This window comes from Magnusiomyces paraingens, assembly GCF_902498895.1.
Source record: "Magnusiomyces paraingens strain CBS 517.90 genome assembly, contig: contig4, whole genome shotgun sequence".
In the NCBI taxonomy this organism is placed as follows: Eukaryota; Fungi; Ascomycota; class Dipodascomycetes; order Dipodascales; family Dipodascaceae; genus Magnusiomyces; species Magnusiomyces paraingens.
Window position 1 is genome coordinate 189,350 of NW_022474070.1, and position 22,113 is coordinate 211,462.

Sequence of the window (22,113 nt, forward strand, 5' to 3'; positions counted from 1 at the left end):
AGACAAGTGTGTATCAAAGTTGCTTTTAAAGAGGAGAACCATGTATTTTCACTTTCTTAAATACCAAAGTTTCCATAGGCTAGCTACTTCAAAAAATTTATTTTTTTTTATTTTTATTTATTTATTTTTTTCTTTCTCCATAATTTCTAACACATCTTCTTTTCTTTCATATACTTCCCCAGTAAATTTAAATCTTCAAAATCAATATTCTACACAATGTCTTCTGATCAACAAAAAAAGAACTCCGAGCAACAGGTTATCGCTCCAATCAATACTCATAACCCAGAAACAATTGAGTCTACTGATACCAATATTCGTTATGCTGCCTATGCTTCACGTCTCAGAGTATGTTTTTTTTCTTCTTTTCTTTCTTTCCTTATTAATGTGTATCATTGTTCTAACAAATTTGCTCTTTAGACTGTAAGTCTTTAATTCGTTAGTTTTTGAATAGTACACTCTAGTTGTTTCTGTGATCTTTATTCATTTCAAGAAAAAAACCATAATTTTTCCAGTGATATGCTTGATACCCTCCCCCCTCCAAACACGTGCAATCACTATCACTTGACTTCTCTTTAATTAAATCTATTTTACAGTTCTGTTCACCAAGTTTACATTAGAAGAATTCACAATCAGAAAAGAATAACTTGACTCGAATAAAGAGAAGAAACCCCCATTCTTCTAATTCTTTCACAGCACTAACCACAACAATCATCTCCCATGTCAATAGATCCTTCTTGCCGCACAACGATATGTTGCCTACACGTCAGATATCGGTGAATCGTTCCGACCTGTCGCTCACCCCAAGCTTGTTACCTGCGCTTACGGCATTTCTTGGGCTTACTTAATTGGCGATGTTTCTTACGAGGCCTGGAAGGCTAAGTTGCGCCAGCACGGTGTAGATGATTCCTACAAGCCTTGGGACGCAATCCCTTACCCATCCGCCGAAATACAAGCAAAGGCTCTCGACTCCAACCCGGACTGGAAGTTTGTAGCCGTTAAGCGTGCTGTCTTCCAGTCAATCGCCAGTATGGGTCTGCCTGCCTTTACCATCCACTCTACTGTCAAGTACGCCGGCATTGCCATGAAGAACGTCAAGAATCCTAAAGTTCGTACTTGGGGTCCCGTCGGTTTGGGTCTTGCCGTCGTACCTGCCTTACCTTTCTTGTTTGACGAACCTGTCGAGCATGCTGTCGATTGGGTCTTTGACAAGGGTGCTGAACTTGTTTCTCCTAAGAAAAAGTTTGAGTAAACCACTTTATTAAAGTACGTTTAATGACACAAATAATATAATAATAATAATAATAATAATAATAATAATAATAATAATAATTTCAAGTCTTTTAATGTATTAAATATAGATTTTATACATTAAAAGATTAATTCTTGGTTTAGAAAATGAGTTGAAAAAAAAAACACCCAATGTTTATAAAGTTAAGGGCAAGACAACATGCTAAATACCCCGATTTATTTTTGAAAACATATATTTAAACGATATCCATATTTCAATGTTAATAATATAATAGATAGCATGAGAAAAATAGAAGCAAAAATCAACATTTTGGTGACGTGAGCAAATACACTAGATGGAAAAACCTTAGTAAACAACATAATGCTTATCGTACATGTTAAAAAAATTACATTTGATTTAATTTATAAAAAAGTTTTCAAAGTTTTTGATGAAAAAGGAATTCTACAAAACGCAGATTTTCATAAATAATTAATTTGATATATATATATATATATATATTATTTTTTCTTTCAAAATTTATTCATCATTAGAAAAAAAATGGTAATTATTATTTTTACTCATGAAGTACCAAAATTTATCTTTTTTCAGCATCACAGTTTAATTTTAATTATTCATTATTCGATTTAGGAAAATATAATGACTTTTTAAAAAAAACCAAAAAATTTATTGTTTTTGTTTTTCGTTTAATAGTCTAAAAAAAAATAAGTTTTATTAGCAATACCAGGGGGTTTCTTTACTTTTATCTGCAAAGAGATTTCTTCGGTTTCACAACAAAAAATTAATTTAACTATGTATTTTTATTTTTAATAATATATTCATTTAAAAAATTAGTACTATTTTATTGCATTGAAAAGTCCTTTAACATTCTAAAAGCCAAATATTGTTTGTTTGTTTGTTTTTATTCAAGGGTTATAGAATTATATAACATCAGCATCTGTGCTATCCTTTTAAAGCCAAATATTTGTTTGTTTGTTTTTATTCAAGGGTTTTTAAAGCCAAATAATTATTGTTTGTTTGTTTGTTTTTATTCAAGGGTTATAGAATTATATAACATCAGCATCTGTGCTATCCTTTTAAAGCCAAATATTTGTTTGTTTGTTTTTATTCAAGGGTTTTTAAAGCCAAATAATTATTGTTTGTTTGTTTGTTTTTATTCAAGGGTTATAGAATTATATAACATCAGCATCTGTGCTATCCTTTTAAAGCCAAATATTTGTTTTTTTGTTTTTATTCAAGGGTTTTTAAAGCCAAATATTGTTTGTTTGTTTGTTTTTATTCAAGGGTTATAGAACTATATAACATCAGCATCTGCGCTATCCTTTTATTGTCTGACTATGTGACTTGCCGGTTTTCATTTGTACCTTTTTAGTACGGGTGGTTTCTGTTCTGTGCGTCTCCGGTAGCCCGGAAGATGGGCCCTGATGCCAGCTTACGAGGAACAGGGAGAACCAGTCTGTCGGTCCCAAAACCTTCCCAACCCATTTCCACTTATCTTCACGGACGCCCATGTATTTCTTAATCTCTTCCGTCAGAGATACGGCCCGCAATCACCTGCAGGCTATTTAGACTGTACGGAAGAGTCGGCATTCCTGTAACCAGGGTAGCCTATGGTTTTCAGTCTAGGTGTATACTCCCGTACACATCCTCAGGAAAAGGGGGTATTCTGGGAATCGAACCCAGTATCTTCCGCTTTCGAGCGAACGTGTTGTCCTTTACACCATCCAGCCCTTTCCCTTATTAAAGCCAAATAATTAAAAGGCAAAAAGTTTATTATTTAAAATATTACGTTTATATACTAAAAACAAATTACATTTTCAATAATTTCAAGTTGGCAATCTGGCCGAGTTGGTCTAAGGCGTAGGATTAAGGTTCCTATCTTTTCGGAGGCGAGGGTTCGAATCCCTCGGTTGTCAAATATCTTTTTCACTTTCTTTTTATTAGTTTGTTTAATTTTTTTCTTTCCTTAATTTTAAGTTCTTTATGGAGACTATTGTTTTTCGTCTAAGAGTCTCATAATTTATTTTCCAGTAAAAAAAAAATCAATTGTATTGTTTTTTTTTTTTTTGCTTGAAAGCTTGGGTCAGCTAAGTAACCTTACTTAAATCTATAACAAAGAAAAACAATATTTACTACATGTACATGTAATGTACATTTAAAATCATACAGTGGTGGCATTCTGTATCACTGAATAGGAGTTAACTGTCAAATAGCATCACGTTAAGGATTTCAACAGTGAACAGGGATGGATTTTGTTTGCTTTTATCTAAATGCTATTGTTTTAAATAATGAGAGTTAGAATGATGATATTTTTTAGTGAAAAAGAATATTTTTTCACAATTAGAAGATGTAAATTAATATGAAGGAAATTTGTATTTTTGTTAAAAAAAATATAGAATAGAATAAATAATTAAAAAAAAAATAAAAAATAAAAAATTCATATATAATTATATTGAGAAACTAAGAATAATATTCCCACCAATAATTATTAAAATAAGAACCTGCATAAATTAATGTATGGTGCTTACCTAATATAATTGTACTAAGGAAAAAGAAAAGCCAAAGAATCAAAAAAAATAAATAAAAATAAATAAAAAATGGAATTATGCCGAGTGATGCCGTGAAAGCCTTAAAAAAGTTTTAATTAGGCTCCATAAAATCAAATTTTTTTTATTTTTTATTTTTTTTCTGAAGAAAGGAATAAAATATCTTATATAGGAAAAATAACACATTTATAAATATATGCAGCTGAACAAAACAAATAAAATATGAAAGCGCTGTAAACACAACTACAAAGAGTTTTGGTATCTCAAAAAAAAAAAAAAAAAAAAGGAAGTAACCGGTTATTTCAATCATAGAGCATTAAGAAATTAAAGATGGAAATAATATTGAATATTGAGTATTGAAAATTATTTTCTGCAATTTATAAAACAAAACTGATGCATATGGGATATGATTTCTAAAAAATTAAATAAATGAATAGAATATATAGATAGAGTCATTTGGAAATAAAATTAGATTAATATTGTTTTTAGTTAAATGTTGATTTTTAAGAAAAGTTAATAGAAAATGAAAAAAAAAAACAAGGCTTTCAAAAAATTGATAATAATACATTTGATTAACAATGTTTTTAATAAAAAAAAGAGTAAAATATTATGTGCTAAATAATTGCTCAAAAAAAAAAAACTGGACATTTAAATACTTCCCATCATTTAGAAATTTCCAATGATGAAAAAATTGAGCTCGCCCATAGTTCCCGAGAATGTGAACTTCATGTGTACAATTATTATATATATATAGTAACCTATAGATACTTGTTCACTTAGCTTCCGCTTTTTCTACGCAAGAATCCTCAACTTTTTATAAACTTAAATTACTTTCTAAATATAATTTACAATAATTTAAAAGGTTTATTTGCTACTTCAGTTTACTAATGATAAATGTTACTTCTTTCTTTGTAAAAATCTCTCATTATAGTAATTTTTTTTTTAAATTCCTTCTGTCTTGCGCCAATAGACCATATAGGACACTCTATGTCGGAATTGCTACATTTATAATTATTAATACTACATTTCAAAGGGTATTGCTGTAGCCAGAAAGCTTAGTACAGTTACTTTGATTGCTAGTTACTAGGGATAGGTTCATAATACTACAATAATGAAAGCGATCTCAGAACAATATTATTTCAACAAATATACTTTTTTAAATAAATAAATGAATAAATAATCTTAAAAATCATCAAATCCTAACTTTTTTTGATTTCAGTTTCACTTATTTTCTTTTGTGATTGAATAATATTATTGATTGATACCTATTTAACTAGAGACCATTTGAAATGATATTATTTTTGATTATGTCAAGTAATAAATAAAAAATTCGCCAGTTATTTTTTTTTTTTTTTGAAATATGAAAAACGTGGGAGTGCCTAAACATTTCAAACTGGGGTTTCTTCTTTCAAAAACGATCAAATTTACTTCTATTCTAAAAAAAAAATTATCTTGTTGTTAACATATATCTCTTGATATGACAATTCAATATTGTTACAAAGGAAGCTCTAAAAATTTCCAGTATAGTTAAATAAAAATAAAAAATTATGTCAAAATTAAAAGTTTTCTTTTATTCAAAATTACTTAAATTTTTTTTATTTTTGATTTCATTCAAGAATAATTGAAATTGAAATACATAGAATTAGTGTCAATGCTATTTTTTTTTTGATCCTACTATACATTCCCGTTTCTAAAATATAATTTTAATTTGACATCAACGTTTGCATCTCCATCCCAAAAATAGGTTCTGATGCCAGCTTACGAAGAACATGGGGTCAAAGAGCAAACCTACAAAAGTTATTTCTATTAGTTTTTATGATCTATAATTTTATTTCTTAATATCATTACAATTTCCTGTAGGCCATTTAAACTGTTAAAGAGAATTAGCATACCTATTGTAGAAGCTATCCCTTCTAATTTTTTTTTTCCTTCAACGAGAAAATATCACTCAAATGTGCCCAACTGTTTCCAGATCGCTGCACTTAGTTTGTTTTTATTCAAGGATTACACAATTATATAACAGCAGTATCTGTGCTATCCCTTTTGCTTTTACTAGATGACTTTTTGTTTTCACAATAAACTTTTAATTTAATTTTAACTTTGCTTTTCCAACGTTGCAAAAATAAGCCCTGATTCCAACTTGCTGCACCTATAGTTTCGACTGTCTTTTTTAATTCCAAACATTTAAAACTAAGCACTAAAGTTATCATGAAAAGTAAGAGAAGCTCAATTATAATACTTAAAATTTTTTAACTAATATTTTTTTAAAAAAGTTTTAGTTTTAGTTTGTTACTTGTTTTTGTTTAATTTTTTAAAAAAAAAAACATTTTTTAAAAATGATTTTCAAATACATAGCCTTAGATAGGTACCAGAGGCCCAAAGTAACAGATATTTGAGAAGCCTTGATGGCCAAGTTGGTAAGGCGCGTCACTAGTAATGACGAGATCGTCGGTTCGAATCCGGCTCGAGGCATCAATCTTTTTAGTTGAAATATAAATTATATTTGTTTTTAAATGTTGCAAATTTGTTTGCTTGTTTTTATTCAACTGATATAAATTATTTTTACTTTATTTTATTTTTTTGAACTCAAGTTTTATGCGTAAAAAAATCATTTGTCAAAGTTAGTTGCTTAAATTTTTTTAAGTTTTGCCATTCCAAACACTTGCCCTTTTTATTTTGCAACTGTTATGCGGCTGGAAACTTTTGTAAGAAGCTAATTAATTAACCAGTCGTTGATTTTTAAAAAATGAACACCATATTTTTTTTTTTTTTTTTTTTTTTTAGAATAGAGAAAAAAATATATGAAAATAAAAATACTTAAATTTTTTTTATTTTCAAATTTCTTTAAATTAAGTATAAAATATACATATTTTTTTGATTTTGAATACTACAAAAAATATTAAAAGAAAAAAATTGGGCCCTAGAAAAAGAATGTAACGTAAAAGAACGTTCTTGCTTAAACCTTTTCACTACTACATTTGACTACACTACGAATCAATAAGAAACTGTATTTGAATTGAATTATTGTTGAGACTTCATTTAATTTTAATTTTTTTTTCTCTTTCAAAAAAAAAAAAAAAGACATTCAGATAAGATGAGAAACATCAGTAGACCACTGGTAAATTAATAACATGTCGCAAAATGTTGCAAATTTGAAAATTTGCAAAATGAACTGATAATTAAACTTCATTAATTATTTAATAATTGCTCGATTTAAAACAAAAAATTCTAGAAAAAGATTATAAGAAAAACCATACTTAAAATGGTCCAGATTATTTTGTGTAGAAATTGCTTCTTAATCAATTTTCTTTTTCAATACAAATTGGGAATTAGTCTTAACATAGAGGTCAATTTCGCATAGTGGTACGAGAGAATTTAGAAAAAAAAAAGAAAAAATTTCAATTACGTTTAACTGGTTATACATATAAAAATTAAGAAATAAATTTGATTTTTTTTTATGAATTAATCTACAACGTTCAAAGACAAATCATGCTATAAAAAATGATGGAAAATGAAAGCAAAAAACGTATTTTAATGTATTGTAGATAAAGTGTTTTGAAATTAAAATACATTACCAATAATGATATATATAAATAACATAAAAAATCCATTAAAAATATAAAAGAAAATTGGAAAGATATCTATAATGATTTTTTTTTGTTTTCAGGAAGTCAGGCGGCACGCTCTAGCGTTTTAAATGAAGTTATACATATTATTCTCTTTTTATCTTTTATCTTTTGTTTTTCCCTTTTTAGAATATGACCATCAATGCATAATTTCATATGAGCTAACGCGGTCTTTAGTCTTCCAGAATGATTTGGCCATCCCAAAAAATTCTCTTCCACAAGCAGAACTATTTGATCGAGCGTACTTTTACAGTATCACAGTCGGAATAGGATTGCCCAAAAGAGATTACAAGCTTTTATTAGACACTGGGTCTTCAGATATTTGGATAACTAATGATACAACAATTTCAAATGCGCCTTATGATTATCATGGAGATTTAACCAGAAAACTAACTGGTGAAACAGGATTATTAAGGTACATGATGGGCCTTGTCAATTTCGCTTATGCTACCAATTTTTTTGAATTTGCAGGAAAGACCCTAAGAGATGTTCCATATGGAATTGCTTTTAAAACAAAAGATATGGCTCCTCTTCAAGGTGACACAAGTGGATACTTGGGATTAGGGTATTCATCTTCAAATAGGAAAAACCTTCCCCAGTATTTAAAAGATGAAGGATACATTAAAAGAAATTCCTATTCTATTTCATTTGTTTTTTCGAAAGAAACCAAAAGCGATGGTGGAATAATTTTTGGAGGTATTGATCATTCAAAGTACACTGGAGAATTATACAAATTTCCTCGACTCAACATTGCCACGCTGAAAAAGAAAAAGTCGCTTGCAATCAAGCTTAGTGAGATTTATATGGATGGAAAAACTTTCAAAATTAATAAACCTGCGGCGTTTGACACAGGAGCAACTATGTCGTATTTTCCAAGAAAGGCATATTTGGCTGTTTGTGAGTATTTTGGAGTAGATTACAAAGATACTAGAGCATCAGGCTATCCTTTAATAGATATTGAAAAGACTGGCGACAAGATCATCAAATTAGATTTTGCAGGTGCCATAATTGCTGTCCAGGGCAAAGATTTTGCTTTGGATTACTTTCCTGAGGCCTCTAGTAACTTGAAAGTTTTTGGAATCGCAAATTCCGACAATTCATTTAATGTACCAATCATTGGTGCTAATATTTTGAAGTCAATGTATGTTGTTTACGATTTGGATGGTGAAGAAATAGCAATTGCACAGGCCAATGTTTTGCCAGGACCATCAAAAATCGAGCCCATCGTTGATTCTATTCCACAAGCAAAGTATGCACCACATATTTATAAATAGATCAATATGTTAGTACTTTATGGGTATTTTTTTTAGTAAAAAGCAACCATTTTTCTCTTAAGGAATAGCATGATGGCGTAGCAATGACTCGCGTAGAACAATTCGTTACTAGATTCTTTACCGTTAGTGGGGAAGATGACGAAGTCTATAGCAGTTAAGTAACTACGAAGGAGATATATATTCTTCATTATTTTTTTTTTCCAAGGGATAATTCATTTCTTTGTCACTTTTGTTCTTTTGTTCTTTTGTTCTTTTCTTCTATTGGGATTAAACATCTATTCTACAAAGGTTGATAAAAGAATACTTTAAAAAGTTTTAGCGGTATATTTGTATATTTGTAATTTTTTTTTTTTTCTTTTCCATGTTTTTTATCAAAACTTCTTTCCCACTAGTAAAAAGCCTTAGTGGATTTTGATGCCAATTCCTACCATAACTAATTTTTATGACTAGTTTCTTTCTTGAGTTTCTTTTTTTTTTTTTTTCATAAACGCCCACATACATGTTTCTTCTGGTGGAAATCACCGAAATAAACTTTTTCTTTTTCTTTTCCAAGTGTAGTCGTTTGGAAAATAGCGGTGAGATACAAGGAAAAGTGACAGCATCAGATAGGTGTTTATATCCACTTCTTCTTCTTCTTCTTCTTTTATTTTTTTTTCCTTAGGTTAAAAAGAAATTTTTTTTTTTTTTTTGATATTTGTACATGGATTTAGGTCATAGTAATGGCTCAAAAACAGGAAATAATGAAGTATTCTGCAGTTATGCAGTACACTGCAACATTTTGGAAAAAAAAAAAAAGCATGCTTCTATGTTAATTTTTTTTTTCTTTTCTCAATCATAGTTGTGATTGTAACTGCAAAGAAGGTTTCTTTTTTCATTTCCTTCCCTCCCCAAAGAGCCTTCGTTTTTTTTTTTTTTTTTCTTCTAGTTTTGTTTAAACAGATATTTTCAATTAGCTTCTTTGCACAATTACTCTATTTTGATGGTTAATTTAAAGGGGTCGAGATTTGATAACCTAAGATAGGACTTTCTGCATTATTAAAATTCACATTGAAAGCACTTAAATTGTTGCACATGATAGGCTGTTATCTAACGTTAATCCATGAAACTAAACCTTACTCTTGAAGTTCATTTGGTGAACTGTCAACATCGCGCATAGTCAACCTAATCTTGGAAATCATATCTAGAAATAGTAAGCATATTAAAAAAAAAATATATATATATATCTAAATATTCTTCACTTCTATTCACTTTAGGCGAGTGGCAGAACGTCAAACAGCAAGAAAAGTACACTAATATAAAATATTTGTTCTTTTGCTACCAATACGCCTACAAATTCATAGCAGAATACAACAGCTAAACTAATTTTATTGGCATAAAAAGTTCTTCTTAACAAACTAAGCTTAAGACATATTCTCTTCTGTTTTAGTTACTAAATCCTGGTTTTTTCAAAAAAAAAAAAAAAAAAGAAGCCGTCGGCTGAACACATGCCTGCTCCATAGCTCTTACATTTTCCTGATTTCATGTGAAAAATTTAAACAACTATCTCAAGGATCCAAAGAACTAAATTAACTTTAAATATTTCAGACACTTTGAATGACTGAAAAAAAAAAAGGATTTAACTGGATATTATTATATTACTATTGTAATTTACTCAATGGTTTCATTTAGATTTCAAACAAAGAATATAAAATAAAAGGAAGCGGAGAATGAAATGACTGATGGGTGGGTGGGTTTATGAAAATTAGTATACCGGAAATTAGTATACGAATGAATAGAAAAGAAATGTATCTACTTGGCACAGAATTCATTTATTTTTCACAAGTAACTAATTGTTCTATAATACGGCTATCTAAAAACAAGGGGGGGAGAGAGAGAGAGAGAGATAGAGAGAGAAAGAGGAAAAAAAAAATTGCACCACTACTGACAAAATATATATACTTTTTTTTTTTTCTATTTTTATTTTTGGAAGCTTTTTTTTTTTTTTAAACATTTAACAAGGTTGGTACATTAAAATCTGTCACGAAAAAGCTGGAGCGATAGGCGGCACTCACATGGGGAAAAGTTCTTTTAATAGAACTATACCATTCGTTTTTTTTTTTTATGGGTTGGGAAACAACTTGGGTGTTTCTTGATGGGCCTGAGTTCATGCAATACAGTCAAAAGAAATAAAAGTTAAAAAAAAAAAGGAATTAACTAGGTATTTAAGTTTAAACTTGATATTGATTGTTAACAAAATTTGTTTTAATTTATTCAAATCGATGATAACCATAAATGTCAAAGTAAGGTACCGGAAGACGGGTCAAAATAGACTGATCCATTAAAACTTATAGTATTGGCTATTTGTATATCCTAATCTCTTAATCTATGAAAGTATAAGAGTATAAAAGTATGAACATATGTTTTTTTTTTTTTTAAAAAGAACATTCGAATATCGCTGTTATATATACCTAATCAGTAGTTTCAATTGAAATTTATTTTAAAGAAAGAAAACAAAAAAAAAATTTAGAAAAATTTTTTTTTCCCGAGATAACCGCATAAGTAAAATGCATAGTAGATTACTTTCTTAATTTTATTAAAGGGAGGAGAAGAAGTTTACTGTATTTCTTATGAATATATGAATAATGACTTCTTTTGGACATTTAGAAAGCTGAAAAAAAAAAAAATAAAAAATTGATTTGCAGTAATATTATGTGGCCCTTATATGTATGATACCTGGTATATCAAAGAGAAATTGTAATTAAAAAAAATTGTAATATTAAATATTAAATATGATGATGTATGAATATCAGCTGAAATCTTTTTTAAATTTTTTTATGAAAATATTTATGTATATATATATTTTTTTTTCATTATAACCAAATTAGGAAAACCCATTTTCTTTGGTTTTAAGATTTTAAAACCAAGACTTTTTTTTTTTTTTTTTTTTTTTTTTGAATGATTCCGAGCGGTTTTCTCCATCATTTTTTTTTTTTTCATTCTTAAAATAACCAGAATATTATTTGATAGTGATAAACTTTGTAATTTTTTAAAACCTTTTTTGTTAAAAAAATTATTTACATCTATTTCTACCTATTATTATTATTATTATATTAATTGCGTTTAGACAAGGGCAGTAATATATTAATATATTAATATAATATAATCGGTTATTATGACAAAAAAGTCAAAATTTTTTTCCCTTTCATAGTATTTGATAAATCTTCTTACATACATATTCTCAATTTAAAAGTTGACATTGCGTATTTTTTTTTTTTTTTTGATTGTTTACTTAGCATAAATTTTTTAATGGAAATTTTTAATATGTGGAAAGTGAAAGAGTGAATAGAACAACCTAAGTGAAGTTGTTTGACTTTAACGTTACAGGGTTTTCAGGTTTCTATAAGAGAATTTATATATCATATATAAAAGGTCTGGGTAATAAAGGGATGTCCTCTTCTAACAACAACATGCAGAACTTATATATATCCCATCGACTTTTTTTTAACGTTTTTTAAAACAATTTTTTTTAAAAAAAACGACAAACAAGATAAGGGTGATGCCTTTAAAAGAAGTGTTTCTCTCAAATTACCGGTAATGTAGTAATAAACAGTAGGATCTTAATTGTAGTTATCATTTGGTGAATGTCCATCTGGCTACTTCTGCAGAATATATAAATATATTCTTTTAAAATAGGGGTAACGGGATAAACCTGATTGGCTTTTTAAGAACTATTAGCCAGCGAACTATTGATTGATGAAAAATTAATGTTCACTTTATGTTTTTTACAGTGACCTGCCACCCCCCCCCTATTTTCATTTATATGTGAGTTGACAGAAAAAGGTCTGGGACTTTGTGTTGATAAAATGTATTTAAAAATTTAAAATAATAAGTTTACAAGAAGAAATAAGCAAACATGTGCGGCTACTATTACGTAATTACTCCGGGGTTGGTTCAACAAGTATTGTCTGCACAAGCTCGTATGCCTGAAAATGAGATTTCATTTCTTTCTCCTTTTTTTTTTTTTTTTTTGACAAAAGTGAAAAAGACAAAAAAAAAAAAACGATGATTATTTGGAATGAACGCTTCAAAGTATCGTGATTTGTTTGTCAATTATTACAAATCATTAAACAGGAAGACAAAAAAAAAATAAAGGTAGCAGCAATATAAAAAAATATATATATACATATATAGTTATCCAAAGATTCAGGTTACCAGAATATCTTGAATATGAATATCTATAACGGTTTGGCTCTAATATTACGATATTAAAGTGAATTGCCAATCTGGGATTTTTTTTATTTTTATTTAAACTAGTTCACGCCTTGATGTAAATTAATAAAAGAAAAAAAAAAAAAACGAAAAAGAAGGAAATAAAAAAAAAAGAAGGCGGCATACTAAAAAACTTTTGGGAAGTTTTCTCGATACGTTTGGATTTTATGTATAACAGCAGCTAACATACTTGGCAGTTAACAACTGTTAAGCTTACTCCTAATAAGCTTAGAAGTGATTGTAGTTAGTTACAGGATCCATCTACCCATACGGTGCGAATTCCCGTGTTCCGTTAAGACCCTGAAAAAACCTATAAAACCCTTACCCACTCATATATTTTATTTTTCTTATTTTTTTATTTTCTATTTATTTATTATTTTTTTTTAGGACAAGGATGTTTTTGGTCTGGATAGCGGAGATAACATTCAAAAAAACAAAAAAACAAAAATAATAATAATAATAGTATTTATAGCACTTTAGCAACATACTGAACATATATAATAATGCGTCATCAAATGAAGACAAAGCCATTTTTTTTTTTTTTTTCGTTTCGTTTCGTTTCGTTTCTTTGATAACTAATAACTAAAACTTTCTGATGAAAAATAAATTGCTGAAATTTAAGTGGACATAATAATGAACATTGATAAAATACAATCTGTAGTATGGAAAAGAAACCAAAAAATATATACCATAGCTCATTGGTACAGAATATGACTTTAGAAACCAGAAGTAGCAGCTTACCTCAAAGCGTCCTGAACTCAGTAGTTATCAGTTATTTCAAGTTACCCTCTGGATGGTCGGAATTCATGTCCAGAGTTTGCACACTCACACAATCTGCAGAGCAGTTGTGCATGCATTCAGTACGGCTTTTTTTGCTGGATTTGTTTGTCACTCCCAAAAATGTGGTATGAGGGCCTTTAAACGGACTTAACTCAATTAGGTCAATGCTTGAGAATATTTCTGTAATATTTTAATAAATATATATATATATTATGCGCAAAACAATAAACAAATGGTAAGGACGTAAGAATGTACATAATAGCCGACTTATGGTGGTGGCTGTGGTCCAGTAACAAACCCAGAAAAAAAAAATGAGTAGATTTAATTTTTTTAAACAAAGTCTTTGGTGGGTTTTTTTTAAAAATTAAAATTTAAAGCCATCGAAATTGCAAAAAAAAAAAAAAAAAAAAAAAAAAAGAGAGAGAGAGAAAGTTATAGGAGATATGATTTGAAAATTAACAACATCCACATACAAACTGATATTGAGAATAAAATGTTGAAAAAATATTAAAGTCTGAATGACGTATTTTATTTTTATATTTATTCTATAAGAAAAAAGTGGAACTCCATAGAAAAGAATATGCACTTTAAACAAACAAAACTTCAACTCATAATTCGTGCATTCAAATAAAAATATGAATAAAAATAAAATATATATATATATTTAATATAAAAATAATAGCGTGGAAAATCAAAAGTTATGTAGCATCCAAAATTAATTTTTTTTTTCTGAAAAGGTTTATATGACAAGCTTCCTTAATTACATAAACTTTTACGTTATCATACTTAAATAAAAATAAACTTTAGTATTTAGTTGACTTTAGTGACCTTTTGCATACACCCATACAAAATATTTTAATTCCAATAACCATAATTTATCACATCATCACATCGGTCTTATTTTTCCCCTTCTATCTCTTTCTTTAGTAAATATTTATCATATAAACGTATTATACTTAATTTATTGTATATATTTCAAGTATTGTCATGTCAATGTAAATAAATATATACCTTTGGATCTCTCTCTCTCTCACACTCCCACTTTTTTATCACATTTTTTTTTTTTCTTTCTTTCTTTCTTTCTTTCTCTTTTTTTTTCTCCCCCCTTTTTCATTTCAAATTTAAACCACTTTTTTGTTATTATTTTTGAAAGATTCATAAAGCTCAATTTAAAATCTCTCTTTTTTTCGAGCTTTTTTTAATTGGGACTTATATATATTATATACAAGCCTAGTCGCAATATTTCCTTACGTTACAATCTATCTTTAGACTATTTAATAGTTGATATTAATTGGAATATCTTCTAAATATAATCTTCAATACTCGAATCAAAAGATTTCGAAAAAAAAACAGACTATGAGTATAGAATATCGACCTTAATAATAGTTGTCAATTCCTTATCTTAACGGTTTTGTTGAATCTCAATATAATCCATTTTCATTTTTTTTTTTGGTTAAAAATATATATATATATATATATATATATATATTTGCACCCTATACTTTTGTTTCATTTTTTCCTCTCAAGAAAATTAGCATCTAAAAGCTTACGCTATTTTTTTTCTAATTTTTTCTAATTTTTTCTAAATAATCAAAAATTTGCATAATTAAAAGCTTTGGTTGAATAACTGCCAATGAACAATTACTCTATCGGGTCCCATGGACCTGGAGGTAATCCTCACTTTGAAGGAAATTCAAACAACATGTATGTAAAACAAAATCAACCTGAACCATTAAAAAAAATTACTCTATTGATTTCTAACAACCATTATTCAACTAGAATTCCTGCTACCGCAATTTCGAACCATTCACCGATTTCCAATCTTTCTCGAACCACCTCTGTATCTAGAGACAGTCCTTATCCTGATACCCAATATCAGAACATTCGTGAAAGCAATCAACAACTTGCAATTCCCCAAACTCAACCAACTCAATATTATCACACTCAAATACATCATTACAATTCAAACCAAACTCCTGTGTCTATACAACAAGGCCAGAGCATCCCACAAACGTATCCTGTCCAGTCGCAGCAATACTTTAATCCAACTCCAGTTTATGTTTCTCCTCCCCCCCCTCCTCCTCCTCCCATTCCCACTCATCATCAGCAACAGCAGATTTCTGATGCAAATACCTATCCTCAGTTTTCTCCAGCCCCCTTAATCAACCAATGTAATCACTATTCTCAAAATCAACAGCATCCATACCCTCCAAGCATCCCACCTCAGCAACAGGTTGTTTATCAACAACCTTTTAATCAGGTATACAACCAACAATACCAACCGGTACCTGTAAACGGGCAGATCCTCCCGTCTCCTGAATCTCTAAACACAACACCTCAAATCCATTCAACTGCCACCCCAATCTCTAATTTTGTCAAACCTACCTTGCCCATGGCTCCAAGTTATCCCCAAAATCAACAGCAGTTTGTACCTCCTTCCTCTTCTTCATCCAGACGATCTACACTGAAATCTGATTCAGATGAATCAGTCGCAGACTTAAACAATTCTCCAATCTCGCAGAAACAAGATTTAGAACCCAATCTTACTGACGAAGAAATTCTTCATTCAATCGAACTCAATCCTCCTGTGAATAAAGCGACTGTTTATGATGCAAACAATTCTGTAGTATCAATTGGTCTTTTTGGTAAATTTGATGGAAAATTCAGCTTAAGCCAACATCCTAAAAAGGACGCAAATCCTTTATCTGAACAAAGTACTCCTCCATGGATGCTAATATTTACCAAAAGAAATCTTTTTGAAATTCTTTGTACTGTGACTGACGCTAACAAGGCTCGCTATGTTGACTTTGGTCCTTTTGTACAAACGCACAGCCAAATACCACAACTTGTTAAAATATTATCCCTTTCTTTGGATCTCAGAGTTCATGATGATAAAATGGAACCTGTTGCATTGTTTTACCATAGTATGGGGAAACAAAAGACTTCAAAAAAACCTCGAGCCGAAGGTTCGGAATCTCACAGTGCGAGCTCCCACCACAGTTCTTCTCACGATCCTTCTCACGATCCTTCTCACGATCCTTCTCACGATCCTTCTCACGATCCTTCTCACGATCCTTCTCATGATCCTTCTCATGATCCCTCTCATGATTCTTCTTATGATCCTTCTCACAGCCCGTCTCAAAAAACTGAACATGTGCACGTCCGTCCTAAAGAAAAACCAGTGCCCATGAACTCTAGTTCCAGAGATTCTCACATTGATTGGAAGCGCCTCAGATTTGAGCGCGCAACGCATTCTGCTGGCAGAAGCAAAAAAAGCAACTACTTTATTGTCACAATCACACTCTCTGCTAATCTTGAAAACTCAACTACAGTTCCACTTCTTTCTGCTTCCTCAAATCCAATTGTGGTCCGTGGAAGAAACCCCCAGTTTTTCCGCAATACTAGAAAAGACAAGGAAATTATTATTGAAGGAAATTCGAAACTAAGAAGGATTCACACAAGTCCTGAGATTTTCCAAGAGAATGGATACGGAGACAAGCTAAGTTCAAGTACCCACTCTGGTTCGAGCATACAGGTCCCATCTTCATCTTCCTCCTCCTCCTCCTCTTCTTCTTTTCCAGTGCAACAAAACACTTTTAGACCCACTTATGAGGCAGGGACTTCAATTAAGCACAATCACTTTAATAGTCAACCTGTAGCTAGAGATCATCGGTCTGGGGAAAATGGTATTGTTGTCAATCAGCAACAAAACTTTGGTTCGACAACCCAAACTCCTGTTTATTACACTAACATGCCATTCACCTGAATAAAAGTTTGGCTATATAAAATTCATTTTTTCTAATAGATGCGTTATTCCTAAAGCAAAATTTTTTCCTTTATTTTTTTTATTTTTTATTTTTTATTTTTTATTTTTTATTTTTTATTTTTTATTTTTTATTTTTTTGAAACCCAATTATTAACAATGTAACTTTTGTTGCGCTAAAATGTAGTATACTTCTATTCTAAAATATCTTCTATGAATTGTAGTATTCAGATTTCAAATAATTTTTTTGTTTTCTTCTTTTATGATGATAGATATGACACTTTCACAGCACTTTTTCAGGCCTTATCACAATAGATTTAAAAGCGGATCCAGATTTCTGGCATAGCTAGAACCAGACTGGTATATTATCAATAAGCCTTAACCGGATATCTATTTAATTGTATATTCTATGGACAATGGTTTTTTGAACCACATGCTCACTTATCTTCTACAGTAAAACACTCATATTCCCTGACAAAGTTACTCATGATAGTGGTAGTTTATCACGAAATGAAGTAAATGAAAACAAACTTAAATTATGTGAGATGGAAGAAGGGGAAGCGACAGGGTACAACAATGCGTGCTGTTAAGGAAAACACTTCGAGCCAATTGGGTTTCTATTGACTTTTCAGTATTGACTGGGGGAAAGTTTATTTAAGCTTCAAATGATGACTCGGCCGTGAAGAGGGTTATTTTTTTGTCAATTGTCAATTAATTAATTAATTATTTATTGGTTTATTGAAAAAATATTTCATCCCGCATCGCTTACTCTGTGTTAAAATCATAGTATTAAAAAGCAATGTGAATCAAGGTTTTGCTCTTATTTATTGAGCCTTATTGATAGGCAATTGTTCTTTTTGTCTAAAAAAACTTTGGCTTACAGAGGCCTAAAATCGTAAGTCTACATTACAAGTACGACATTGACCACATTTAGTAATTTTTTGGAATGCAAGAGAATATTTTTACATGGGTTCTAAGAGCTGAACAAATCGATGTGATCTTGACGAAACGACCAGGCACTAGATTAACAATGACTCCACTATAACTACCAAAGAATCCCGTTCAGAAATTTGTATTTTAAGCATTAAAATCTGACTTAGTAAAATGGGCGGGCTATAAAAAAATGAGATAGCCATTATATTTGTTTAATAGACAGGCAGGTACTAAGTCAAAAATAATAACGTATACAGTATATATATATATTTAAATAATCCATTGCCTATTAGGAATTTAAACTTAAATCTTGTTCATGTAGATTTAATTCTCCATAAAAAATACCAAGATTAAATAGTCTCTTTCCATGATTTTTATAGAAAAAAATGTCAAACTTTTGAGAAATCATCCCATTACTCTAAACTCATCTCATCGCATGGCTGATATAATTGATGATAACTTTATCAGCTTGAGTAGTCATAGAATTCAAATTTAAAGCCTTCAAATGGTTATAATTATACTGACTACTACATAAATGGTCACGCAGTTTCATAATGCCCAAAGTTATTTTAAAGAAAAAAATAAGTGTGCAGATTCTATGCGCAATGAGGGGGAAGGGATCGCTACAAAAAAGAAGTGGGTCTTACCTAAAAAACTATCAATACAAAAGTTTAATGTAACATAGACCAACAGGTGTTACTTTAATAAAATAGCCAATGGTTTATCAGATGCATTGGAAAAAATTTAATTGAGTAAATTATCCAATTATAATTATAATTATAATTAAAATGAATAGTGCCAACATCACTTATTTTTATCACACTGACGATTATACATAGTTTAGATTTTATTAATAGTGCATTCATATATTGAAACTAAAAATTAAATTGTGAGACCTCGGGTGACAGAAGCTTGAAAAGAAACTCGTAAAGTTATGGGGTAAGATTATTGTTCATCTTAATCAACAAATGTTGTGAGCAACTTTAAATTCATTTCCTTAATGGGATTATATCCCTTCTTATTTCTTTTTCCGAAGGGTTATTCTAAGCTAGAAAACCTTCCTATATTTCTTGATTTTGAAAATCGTTTTGATACATGCATAAATTGATTTTCTGTTATTTCTGATTAGAAAAGTTCGGCTATTCTCAACCTCCAACAACCGTGATTTAGCAAAAATTCTATTCATCTTGTATCATTCATTAATTTTAAGTTTAGATATGTAAAATTATTAATAGAACTGATTTTCTATAAAACAACAAGTACTTATTTTTTTTTTAAAAATTCCTTTTAAAATTTTCAAACAGTATGCTTTTAGAATTAATAGTTAAACCAATCCAATATTAACTAAGTTTTTAACTCAGCTGCTATCATAGCTATTAAAAAGCATTTCAAATCAGGAAATAGTGCCATAATTTATCGTGTGCTGGATATAAAATTTAAGTTGTCATTCTTTATCTGATTTCTTACTATCTTTCAAATGAATAAACTGATAACATAATGGACTCAGTATTCAAATTCTTTTTTTAGATTAAATCAAGGAAGAAATAGTCCCGCTTGAAGTTAACTCTTTTTCCTATTTTGCTTAACGTTAACGTTTATTTGTTTTTAGACCGTTGCGTTTTATACCAACAAAATTTGATTTTAAAGTTGCCAAAACACGATTATGTAATCAAACACTTACTGCCAAAAAATTTTTTTATACATTGCCTTGCTTATCCATGACTAGTCTTTTGATACAGATAGCACTTCAAGACGACAATCATAATTTTATTCCAATAGATTCAAATGACTTCTGAAATATCGGTTCCTGCTCCTGTTTTATCAACAAATCATCAGTTTTACAGAACAGAACAGCTTCATAGAAAGGGCCCCAGAATTTTGGCTCATGATCTAATTTCGAAATTCTCCCTTGATTTAGTAGCTAAACAGATTCTTGACTTTGAGATTACCAAACTTTCAGAAAACGATTCTCAGTCATGCAAATGTACTGGTTCTGATACGCTGTCTGCTGATACGAAAAGCAAATGTGCATCAACGAAACTTTCTCAAAAAACTACAGCTATTGCACTCCAGTTCCCAGACAAGCTTATTCCCGATTCAGCATATATTACCCATGAGCTAAACCACCAAATTGAAAACGTATACAAAAGCTCCGAGTTTTCCAATCAGCTTACCTTACCAAGACTTTTTGTTCTTGGTGACTCATCATACTCTCCATGTTGTGTGGATGTTGTTGCAGCACAACACATTTATGCTCATATAATTGTTCATTTTGGCACTGCTTGCCTAAACCCAGTTTCCAACGCTCAAGTGATTTACGTTTTTGGGAAAGAGAAGCTAGGTTTCGGGAAAGAAAATTTACTCAAGGCAATAAACGAAACTTATAATAATGAACCTGAAATTGAAAATGTGGTTTTTGTTTATGATCCCGAGTTTGAATATGAACTTGTCGGGTTTGTCAATGCTAACTTTGATAACAATGGAGATAATTCTACTCCACAAGTTATTAATACACTGTTAAAAAAGCCTTCGGATTCTTCAGTCATTATTCCAAGCATAACTTCTTCTACACAGCAAGAAATCACAGATCCATCATTCTTGCAAATCCCTGGACGAGACATAGAAAACAAAAACTTTGACACAGACGAGTTTTTAAGTTCAGGATCTATATTTTATGTTACATATGGTACCCCTTCTCCATCATACCTTCTTCATCTCACAACCCTTGGTAGTAGGGTTTTCATCATTGATGGCACCAGAGCTGAGGCATGTGTTAAAACTCCAGAAACTAATTTACAACGCAGATACCGAAGCATGAATGAAGCAAGAATGGCATCCACTATTGGAATCTTAATTAATACTTTATCATTACGTGATGTGAGCGATGCAATTACTCGTATACAACAGTGGATCACAGCTGCAGGGAAGAAATACTACACATTTGTTGTGGGAAAACCAAACGTTCCTAAGCTGGCAAATTTTGATGTAGTAGATGTGTGGGTTGTTCTGGGTTGCCCTCGTGGAGGAATAATTATGAGTAACAATGGTGGCCAAAATCCAGATTACTATAAACCTATAATTACGCCATACGAACTTAAACTGGCATTACAACCAATGGTCACATGGACTGGAAAATGGGCTATACAGCTTGAAAATGTTTTAAATAATATGCGAAACTTGGGACTAGAAGATGAGGAAGAAGAAGAAGAGGTCCAGAATAAACCAAATGATGAACCAATTGACGACGATGAATCTGAACCTCCAGAATTTGACCCAGTTACCGGAAAGTACGTGAGCACTTCACGACCGCTTCATACACGACGGATTACACATCTTGACGTTCAAACAGAAGAAGACGAAGAAGACTTTAAAAACAGTTCTTCTGAAAGCAACGGATCTCAATCAAAAGGACTTGTAGTTCGTCATTCCTCACACCTCGTTATTCGCAATACTGTATCGACTGCTGCCGACCATTTGTACAATAAATTGTCTTGGACAGGTCTGGGAAGTGACTTCAAAGAAGTAGATGAGGAGGAAGGTAATGAAAAACGATATGCTGAAGTTGAGCGGGGCCGTGGCGGTGTTGCTCGAAGTTATGGCATAGTTGATGATCACTCTGAGACTTCAAATAAAAATTAATTTAGGGAATTAAAAGTAAATGTTTTAGTTGAAAAACTTTTTTTAAATTAAAATTATA

At 30.3% G+C, this 22,113-nt stretch overlaps 4 protein-coding genes across 4 annotated transcripts; all 4 read left to right on the plus strand.

Moving 5' to 3' along the window:
- Positions 1-216: 216 nt before the first annotated feature.
- SAPINGB_P004844 (uncharacterized protein) lies at positions 217-1,249 on the plus strand (the record flags this gene model as incomplete). Its single annotated transcript, XM_031999559.1, has 2 exons — positions 217-345; positions 728-1,249. The coding sequence occupies 2 exons, from the start codon at positions 217-219 to the stop codon at positions 1,247-1,249; spliced, it is 651 nt and encodes a 216-aa protein (XP_031855450.1).
- Positions 1,250-7,293: 6,044 nt separating this feature from the next.
- On the plus strand, positions 7,294-8,692 carry SAPINGB_P004845 (uncharacterized protein; the record flags this gene model as incomplete). Its single annotated transcript, XM_031999560.1, has 2 exons — positions 7,294-7,318; positions 7,548-8,692. 2 exons carry the CDS (start codon positions 7,294-7,296, stop codon positions 8,690-8,692), a joined length of 1,170 nt encoding a protein of 389 aa, XP_031855451.1.
- Positions 8,693-15,353: 6,661 nt separating this feature from the next.
- SAPINGB_P004846 (uncharacterized protein) lies at positions 15,354-17,486 on the plus strand (the record flags this gene model as incomplete). Its single annotated transcript, XM_031999561.1, has 2 exons — positions 15,354-15,424; positions 15,500-17,486. 2 exons carry the CDS (start codon positions 15,354-15,356, stop codon positions 17,484-17,486), a joined length of 2,058 nt encoding a protein of 685 aa, XP_031855452.1.
- Positions 17,487-20,201: 2,715 nt separating this feature from the next.
- SAPINGB_P004847 (uncharacterized protein) lies at positions 20,202-22,055 on the plus strand (the record flags this gene model as incomplete). The annotated part of the gene is made up of 1 exon (XM_031999562.1): positions 20,202-22,055. The coding sequence occupies one exon, from the start codon at positions 20,202-20,204 to the stop codon at positions 22,053-22,055; it is 1,854 nt and encodes a 617-aa protein (XP_031855453.1).
- Between the last annotated feature and the right edge of the window lie 58 nt (positions 22,056-22,113).